The 9,363-nt window shown below is 44.4% G+C and overlaps 1 protein-coding gene across 1 annotated transcript; it reads right to left on the minus strand.

The window, feature by feature from the left end:
- Positions 1-7,263: 7,263 nt before the first annotated feature.
- Positions 7,264-8,736, minus strand: LOC143603801 (uncharacterized). The gene is made up of 2 exons (XM_077080497.1): positions 8,593-8,736; positions 7,264-7,999 (listed from the first exon to the last, which is right to left on the minus strand). The coding sequence occupies exons 1-2, from the start codon at positions 8,710-8,712 to the stop codon at positions 7,313-7,315; spliced, it is 807 nt and encodes a 268-aa protein (XP_076936612.1). The 5' UTR covers positions 8,713-8,736; the 3' UTR covers positions 7,264-7,312.
- Between the last annotated feature and the right edge of the window lie 627 nt (positions 8,737-9,363).

Consider the following 9,363-nt stretch of genomic DNA (forward strand, 5'->3'; position numbering starts at 1 on the left):
TGAGTTATGACTCTTGGCGAGGGTAGACCGATCTCGACTGGAACCATGGCTTCAGTACCATAGGTGAGGCTGAACGGGGTTTCGCCCGTGCTTGCCTTTTTTAGCGTTCTGTTTGCCCAAAGGACATGTGGAACTTCGTCCACCCAGCCGGATCTATGCTCCAAGAGTCTTTTCTTTATGCCGTCGACGATGCTCTTGTTTGCTCTTTCCACCTCACCATTACCCTGCGGGTGTGCCACTGAAGTAAAGGTGTGGGTGATTTGAAGCTCTTTCAGCCACTTTTGTAGCTTCTGGTCAGCGAAGTTGGTGCCGTTATCGCTCACCAAATTCTGTGGAAGTCCAATACGACAAATAATAAATTCCCAAATAAATTTTTTGATATGTTTTGCGGTTGTTTGGGCTAGGGGTTTTGCTTCTATCCACTTGGTGAAGTAGTCAATGGCTACCACTAGGAACTGAACGTTTCCTGCTGCTGTGGGAAATGGGCCTGTCACATCGATGGCCCACTTCTGGAATGGCCATGAAGAAGTGACTGGAACAAGTTCGTTCTTCGGGCGATGCGTGTTGGGTGCGTAGAGCTGGCAGGACCTACATTTTCTGATGTAGGCCAACGCATCCGTGTGCATCCCCGGCCAAAAGTATCCCGCGTTGTTTAGCTTAGCTACAACTGCGCGTGGACCTGCGTGTACTCCACAGATGCCCTCGTGTACTTCCCTTAGGAGGTAGTCGGCATTTTGGTCGTCAACGCATCTGAGGAGTGGGCCAAGAAAGTTACGCCTGTAAAGTATGTCATCGACAAGTTGATAGTTCAGTGATTTACAGCGTATCTTTCTTGCCTGTGTCTTCGACTCTGGTAGTATACCCGCTGCAAGGTAATTTATGATTGGTGTCATCCATGTTTCCGTGTCGGTTTGGATGACACAAATTTCCTTTTGCGGTACTGATGGTGCTCCAAGAAGTTCAACGCGGATGTCCTTTCCCAAGTGGGTGAAGGCTAACGATGCAAGCTTGCTTAACGCATCCGCAGATTTGTTTTTGCTTCGCTTGATGTGCACCACTTTGCAATCGTTAAAATCGCGCATAAGGGTTTTGGCTTGTGCAAGGTACAGGGCCATTATGTCATTCACGGCCGTGTACGTCCCGTTTATCTGGTTGGCTACTAGCATGGAGTCCACGTGGGCTTCCAAGTTTTTCACTCCCATCTTACGCGCAATTCTTAATCCGGCCAAGAATTCTTCGTACTCCGCTTCATTGTTCGTACTTGAGAAATCAAGCCGAATAGCGTAAGTGTATTCTTGGCCTGCCGGGTTAGTTAGTTTCAACTCTGCGCCTGAACCTTCATTGTTGGCTGCTCCATCAGTATAGAGTCGCCAGACATCGTTAATGTCTTGTGCTGGAGAGGGTTGAGCCTCTTCCTGGCACTCTTTTTCCCGCGATGCGGGGACTTCCGCAATAAAGTCGGCCAAGACCTGGCCTTTTATGGCTGGTCTTGGCTTGTACTTTATCGCGTATTCCCCCAACTCAATTGCCCATTTGGCTAGGCGTCCCGACAACTCGGGTTTGCCTAGAACGTTTGCAAGTTTGAAGTTGGTGAGAATGGTGATTGGGTGACCTTGGAAATATCGTCTTAGCCTGCGTGAAGCCTGTACAAGTGCTAAGACTAATTTTTCCAGGGTAGAGTACCGGGTTTCCACGTCCGTTAAGACGCGGCTTACATAGTAGATGGGCATCTGGATGCCTTTTCGTTCTACTAGTGAGACTGCTCCGGTTGCTCTGTCTGTGGCGGAGAGGTAGAGAATTAATTCCTCCCCCATTTCTGGTGCTGTGAGCGTTGGGAGTTCGATCAAGCGTGACCGAATCTCTTGAAATGCTGCTTCCCCTTCTGGTGTCCAGCGGAAGTGCGTTTTCTTCAAGCAATTTCTCAATGCTGACATGAATGGGAACGACCTATCCGCGTGGTTTGCCAAAAAGCGGTTAAGTGCGACTAGTCGTCCATTCAGTGTCTGAGCCTGTTTGATGGTAGTAGGTGATTCCATTTTCATAATGGCTTCGACCTTTTCAGGGTTCGCTCTGAAGCCATCTTTGGTAATGATGACTCCTAAGAACTTCCCTTCTTCCATCCCAAAGGAACACTTGCTCTGGTTGAGCTTCATGTTTATTTTTCTGAGCGTGTTGAAAGTTTCTTCGATGTCTGTCAACATCGCCTCTGGCTCAAGGCTTTTGATGACCAAGTCATCCATGTAAACTTCTAAGTTCCTCCCGATTTGGGCATGGAACTCTTTGTCCATCAGGCGTTGGTACGTGGACCCAGCATTCTTAAGTCCAAATGGCATCATTTGGTAACAAAATGTGCCATCGGGCGTCCGAAATGTGGTTTTGTCCTGATCGTCAACGGCCATGTGGATTTGATGGTATACCTTATACGCATCAAGGAAGGATTTAAGGCGAAACGGTGCTAACGAATCCCTTAAGGTCAATTTCGGGTAACGGGTAACAATCCTTGGGGCATGCTTTGTTTAGGTCTTTAAAATCTATGCACATGCGCCATTGTTTGTTGGATTTCGGTACCATGACGGGATTTGCAACCCATGTTTGATATTTACTAACGCGTACGATGCCTGCGTCAAGGAGTTCCTTGACTTGGGTTCTACACGCGTTAGCTTGTTCCGCACCTATTACGCGACGCTTTTGTATGACCGGCGTAAAAGCCGGTCACACTTGAGCTTATGCTCCGCCTTACTTCGGGGTACACCAGTCATGTCAGCTGGTGTCCACGCGAAGATGTCAGCATTTTTTTGCAATAAGCGTTTGAGTAAGGTGCGCGTGGGATTAGTGATCGTTGGGCCAATGGTAACGGCCTGGTCAGGGTACTTGCCATTGAAGGCCCATTCTTCCGGCTCGGTAATGGTTGGTTTAGCCATCTTTGGTTTGGGTTTAGATGAGACAGATGCGATGCATACCTGGGGAATACCCGTGATCATCGCGACACCCTCAGCTGTTGGCCATCCCATCATCCCATGGACCGAAGACACCACGGCATTAAATCTTGCCATCCCATCTCTCCCGAAGAGAATGTTGTATGTGTGTGTGGTTTCCTCATTACAACGAAGTCCACGTCTTCTGTGCGGGAGTACTTCCTGTCCGTGAGAGTGACGGGGAAGGATAGGATACCCAAGGGGGTGTTTGTGCTGCCATCGAACCCTTCCATCGAGGCGTAAACTGTTTCTAGGCGTTCTTTGTCTTCGTCGTCTAGCTTGTCGAAGAACTGCCTGTACATGACCGTTGACGAAGCGCCGTTATCAGCAAGAGTGCGGGAGGTGATGTAGTGCCCCAGCTGGCTTTTGATGACTATGGGGCCTTCTTTGTTGGGCCCTCCTGGCACACGCGGGCAGCGCACTTCAGCTTCCTTCCACGTACTTGGCTCTGTTGTTTGTCGTTTTCTTCCTCTGACGTTGCCTTGAACCATGTGAATGCTGATGTCGACGGGCTTTCGTCCATTGCCTTTGTACCGATTGTCATTCCTCCCTCCGTTCTTGATTGACGCTATGAGGTGTGTGAGTTTCCCATCTTTGACGAATGTTTCGACGATATCCTTCAAAGATGTGCATTCCTCCGTGGTGTGGCCTTTTGTCCCGTGGAAGTCACAGGATTTGCTTTGATCAGCGTTATGACGCTGTCGGATTATCGGAGCCTTTGGCCATGGGAGTTTCTCGGTGGCAAATATCTCGGTGACGCTTTTGGTGAGTGGCGTCCATCTGGGATTCCGGTTTGACGAGTGCGTGTTGTCCCTTCCGCCTAATAGAGGGCGAGAGCTGGATGAGGTGTCAAAGTTTATCCTTGACTGCAAAATACCAAGCTTCCTCTTTTTATTTTGTCGGGCGGTACGGACGTTATTTTCTCTTGTCCTCTGCGTGTAGAGGTTTGTGCTCTGGGGAATATTTCTACCCAGTTGCTTCTCCGTCTCGGCGAAGCGTTTAGCTGCCGTCATGATGGCATCCCACGTGGATGGCATGCCATCTTTACCCGTCAACGTGCGGATGAGCTCTGGGTACTCAGCGCCCTGGATGAAAGCGGCGCGAACAAGATCTTCGCTAATGGTGCCCAGACTTAGCTTCTTTGAGTTGAAGCGAGTGATGAAGTCTAGCAAAGATTCGTCTTCCTCTCGGACGCAGTTGAGGATCGTCCACTGCTCTTCAGTATATTTTCTTTGTTGATTGAAGTGCTGGCTGAACTTGTGCTGGAAGTCTGCCCAATCATAGATGTGGTGGACCGGTAGACGATCAAACCACGCTCTGGCTGCCCCGACGAGCGTCATTTGGAACATGTAACACCACGTGGGTTCCGTCCAATTACTGACGGTTGCCCCCGCTATAAATCTATTCAGGTGATCGTCCGGGTCAGATATGCCATCGTAAGTGCCTATGTTGGACATCTGTTTGGCACTCTTTGGAGCGATTGCTTCCGCAATGTCCCTTACGAATTTGGACGTTCCAGCATTCGCAACAGTTGGTCTGAAAGTTTTGGAGAAGTCACATGGGTTTCCCCCCGTGTTCTTTGGTTTGAAGGTTTCCTCGAAATTTCTCTTCGAGTGGAAGTCTTCTTTACGCTTCCCTTTCTCCTTATGACGAGGGTTTGCGTCACTGTCAGATTCTTCCCAATCTTCATCATCCACATACTCGCAATCATTGCTCATGTTGAGCTGTTGTCGAATGCTTCCGAATTCGTCATTGGCCTGTTGGAGTGAACGTAAACGTTCATCCAACTCAGCTTAGAATTCTTTCTGACGTGCTTCCGCCCAAGCTTTAACTTGTTCTAGTGTTTGGCGGGGAAGCCTCGTCTGTTGGTTCTCCAACTGGGTATCAATGAATCCCAGAGGAGGATTGTTTACTGCACTTGCCCCGGCTTGGGTAACCGGGGTAGTGTTCGTAAAAATCGTGTAATCACCGGTGTTTCCCCCAGTAGCTGGGGTTATGGTTACCGGAGTTTCTTGGTCACTCGGTGGCTTTGGCATCGGAGTAACCCTAACCATCTTTCCAGAAGTTTGAAAAAACTGAGAAAAAAGATGAATAAGTTCTAGCTTAATGCACGGATGGCGCCAATGAAGAAACACTAAATGACCCCGGCAGATTAAGGATAATCTTAGGGTTAAGTAGATGTTTCCCACGAGGGTTAGGTCCAGCAAAGATGGTTATTCTTCTCGACCTGCAAAACAGACACCGTGAGCTCGTCACTGAGAAGGGGGGGTTCCTCCTTGTGACCACCCTCCGGCGTGAGAATCAGACTAGATTGCTCTGAATATAAGTGTATATAGAGAGAAATAGCTAGAGAGAAGATGATGATACCGTTCCAAGGTGTTGGAGTATTTATAGCCGAAGGTAGGTTTCCAAGCAGGTACGGCCAGCTGTATAATATTCCTTTTCCACCAACTACGGGCTATGTTCGTGCCACGATGGGAGTTGGTGGGTAGGCAGCGGCTGATAGTGACATTTGTACTGGAGCGTGCTGCTCCTCGTACTATTGTCGGTGAGCTGTCACCCTGTGATTGGTTCATGGGTTGTTTTTGCCAGATCTTGTCTATTTGTCCATACCTTGGTAGGTATAGTACAAAAGATCTTCTAGAAGCGTACAGACTGGCTCTTTTGGGCGGGAATATTCCGCCCTGCTCATTCCTTCTTCAGGTGACATTACTGAAGTATAAGAGTTAGTGCCTTATGCGTGTAGCCTTACTGTTAGTGCGGGTAGCCTTCTTTCTTGGCTTGTATCTGCAGCTGCGGGAACAGGCATGGTACTTTACCAAGGGAGGCTTTCCTGCGGGAACAGCTGGCTTACTGCGTGTAAGGTCTTCATCTCTCTGAGCATGGTGGGTCCTGCGGATCCAGTTGGTCTTTGCGCAGACGTTCCTCTTCAAGGTGAGTCTTGCGGGTCCAACATGGCTTTGCTAGGACCTACCTCTTCAGATGATGAACAAAGCGGCGGCGGCGGCGGCGGTAGTTCTAGTTACAACGACAACGTTTACTCGAGGTGGGTGGCCAGAAACACTGCGGCATTGTCATCGTAGGGACACTGGTGGCGGTCCAAATTCAACTTATTAAATTTGCTAATGATTGGTTTCACTTCGAAATCAACCTATGGAGTGTTTCTAGAGTTTGATTGTTGATATTAGAGTTTGTTTCTTGGTTAATTTCATCTTTTGGACTCGATTCGATGGTGTCGAACGGTAGAGGTTAATGCTGGATGGATTATCGAGGCACAGTTCGTTGTATAACCTAACGTTTGTTGAAGTTCAACAACAATTAAGGGATTTAGGGTGGTGTTGGGTGTTGGCAGATGGCGGTACGGTGGTGGTCTTGGCGGCGGCAGGTGGTGGTTACGGTGGTGGTAAGTGGGTGATAGAGGGGGAAGAGAGAGATGCATACATGAAGTTATATAATTTTTTTTTTGTTAATATTAAATTATTTTAACTAAATACATAAATTGACTAATTTACCCTCATGTGCAATGCATTGCACATGATCTGAGTTAACGGTAAAAACTAACTGAGTTAGGGCTAAAGGACAAACAGTGTAGCATTTTGAAACGTAAAGTACAAAACATGTTATTTTTAAAGATAAAGGACAACGACTAAAATTTGATACTTTCTTTATTTCAAATTAGTACATCTAGAAATATAATTGATTGATATTTCGTGTCATTACTTTGAAGATTTGTTATCAATATAAATAATTCTACGCGTGAAATGAAATTTGGATTGTTGCATGATTAAATTAAGTGATTTTTACTTTTGTCTCACTCACATGTTAGAAAGATCAGTTTGTTTTGCTTTCATGCTATTTATAAGAGAACAATATTTGAAAAATGAAATAAACTTGTAAAGCAATACTGATAAATCAGTCCGGATGTCATATTTCCTAGTAGGGATTAAGACAACCCTTTAACCAGACTGAAAAATCCAGGAACAGGAGTTTAAGATCAGGTTTATAAGTCAGAGTTTACAGTGAGTTTAAGATCAGGTTTCGGCTAATTAAAGAAAAACCTGCAGGCCCGGCGTGTAATGTGTGACACACAGGAGGTCTCAAACTATCAATCCATTGCCATTCTCTGATTTGTGTATTGTCAAATGAATCAGAAAATCACACTTTACACACCCAGAAAGGCTTCTAGTCTGTCTTAAGCAGCTAAAAAGTTATCCTAAAAATCATAGGAGAAGCTTGTAATTAATTAATCCTACTATAGCTTCACAAATGAAAAAGATGAACTAAATCCTAATTTTCAATTTCACAGCTAACAAAGTAAAAATCAACCATCTTCATACTCATTTCCTCTGGAAGTTTTTCCTGTTTCTTTCCCATTTCTCAGCAGCTTCTTTCATGTTATCCATCGCGACATCTCTCTGCAGCTTTGCAGTAACCATGTTTTGAAGAATTTTCTTTGCTTCATCAGTCGAGATCTTGCTCTGATCGAACAAACTCAACTTCTGTCTCACCAAATCCTCTCGGATCAACTCTTTTTCACGCAGCTCGTCTTTCAACCGAAGGATATCCGCATCCACTTTGGTTATTTTGGACTCGAATTCCATATCCTTCTCCTGCCATTCCTCCAAAACCTTGAGATTGTCTCCTTGTTGCACTTCCAATGCAATGTTTGTTTGAATATTATCATAATACGTTTTCCAGTTTTGACATGTGGATTCGAATTCGGTGTTGAGGGCCTCGATAACTCTGCCTTGGTACCTCGGAAGCTTATGAAGGTTATGGGTCAAGATTTGGATGCAAGATTTGACTTTTTGCACGTTGGGTGAGTTGACTATGGATTCAAAGTTTTTATTGAGAAATTGAATGAGGGTTTGTTTTGCGTTTTCAGCTTCTTGATCAAGAGGACTGTTTTGAGGCGTGTAGTAACTGTTTGGTGAAGTTAGCATAGAGAGGACAGATGAAACCTCCCTTAAATCTGCACATCTATCTTCCGGAAGAGTCGAGATGGTGGCTTGTGTTTCTTCTCCCTGATATAAAAAGGAAAACTATGTAATAAATAACATAAACATTCTTTATTAAACTTATGTAATTAGTATTCAAACCGCTACGATAAATAAATACTCCTGCACTAATATGTACAGAAGACTTAGATTCTAGCAAAGTTTAAAACTACAAACATTATGTGTTGCTCTGATTTCTAAGGAAGCTTCTAAGACAAGGATCACTTAATTCTACAAAACGCTCATTATGCGTAACAACAAATGTATCATAAGTGATTATATGTAATGAAGATTCGAAGATAATGTTTAAGAATACTGCATGAAGATTTGGAAAAAAAGTACATTTAGCAGGTTTAAAATTATTAAAGAAAAATACCCCCCCCCCCCCCCGGCTTTTTTTATTGACGTAATACAGTCAAGTTATAAGTTATAACTAACGAATTCTATGTGGTACTAGTTTATGTCTTTAAAAAGTACAATGCGATCGTTGTTTACTTTGGCAAAAGTTTTAGAACCCACAATCATTATTAAGTTATTTGTTAAAAAAGGTATATGATCAGGAGCTATTTCTTAGAAACTGACAATTTATCAATTAAATTACATTATCCCAAAAAAGTTACCTGGTGATAATCCCGGTTTATTGCTACAATCTGAAGTCTTTTAGCACGCTCTTCTTCAGCTATGCTATCATGAAAATTCTTATTTGTATGAACAGATTGGTCACCAACTTCCTGTTTCATAACCAGGAAACACAAAATTATTGGGCTGGTACATCTGACAAACTAACACAGTCAATTATTTTTTGAAAAAAAAAAGTATATAAAAATAAATGATTGATTCACAATTGAACATTCATGCTTCATGACTAAGGGTATGTTTGGCAGGAAGCTTTTAGGAGCTTCTAGCTTCAAGTTTTTTAGAAAAAGCTCCTACTCAATTAAAAGCCTTATTTGGTTCAACGAGCTTGAAGCTTTTAGTTTAGGAGAAAAAGTCTTATTTGGTTCAACGAGCTTAAAGCTTCTACTAGTAGCGTTTAGAAAGAGCTACAAGCTTTTAGCATTTTAATTTACTTAAATAACCTTTTGAAGAAACACCAGTCGAACCCCGACAGATTACTGGTAACCTGGGGGTTGGAGAGCTGTTTCCCACGAGGGGTTAGACCCTTGGAAGATGGTTCTTCTGATAACCTGCAAAACAGACACCGTGAGCTCGTCACTGAGAAGGGGGGGTTCCTCCTTGTGACCACCCTCCGGCGTGAGAATCAGACTAGATTGCTCTTTAAATATAAAAGTATATTAAGAGATTGCTAGAGCAGATATCAGGTATATATGATGATAATATGATAAGATGAGATGGTCATACCATTTGGGGTATTTATAGCCGAAGGTAGG

Source organism: Bidens hawaiensis, unplaced genomic scaffold, assembly GCF_021521415.1.
Source record: "Bidens hawaiensis isolate Kalapana, Puna unplaced genomic scaffold, B.hawaiensis_p1.1 tig00062784_1, whole genome shotgun sequence".
Classification (NCBI taxonomy): domain Eukaryota; kingdom Viridiplantae; phylum Streptophyta; class Magnoliopsida; order Asterales; family Asteraceae; genus Bidens; species Bidens hawaiensis.

Excerpts from the sequence above, each read along its gene's own strand:
- LOC143603801 (XM_077080497.1), bottom strand. The coding sequence starts at position 8,712 with ATGAAACAGGAAGTTGGTGACCAATCTGTTCATACAAATAAGAATTTT. Across the intron at positions 8,000-8,592 it reads TAAACCGGGATTATCACCAG|GGAGAAGAAACACAAGCCAC; the intron begins GTAACTTTTTTG and ends TTTTTATATCAG.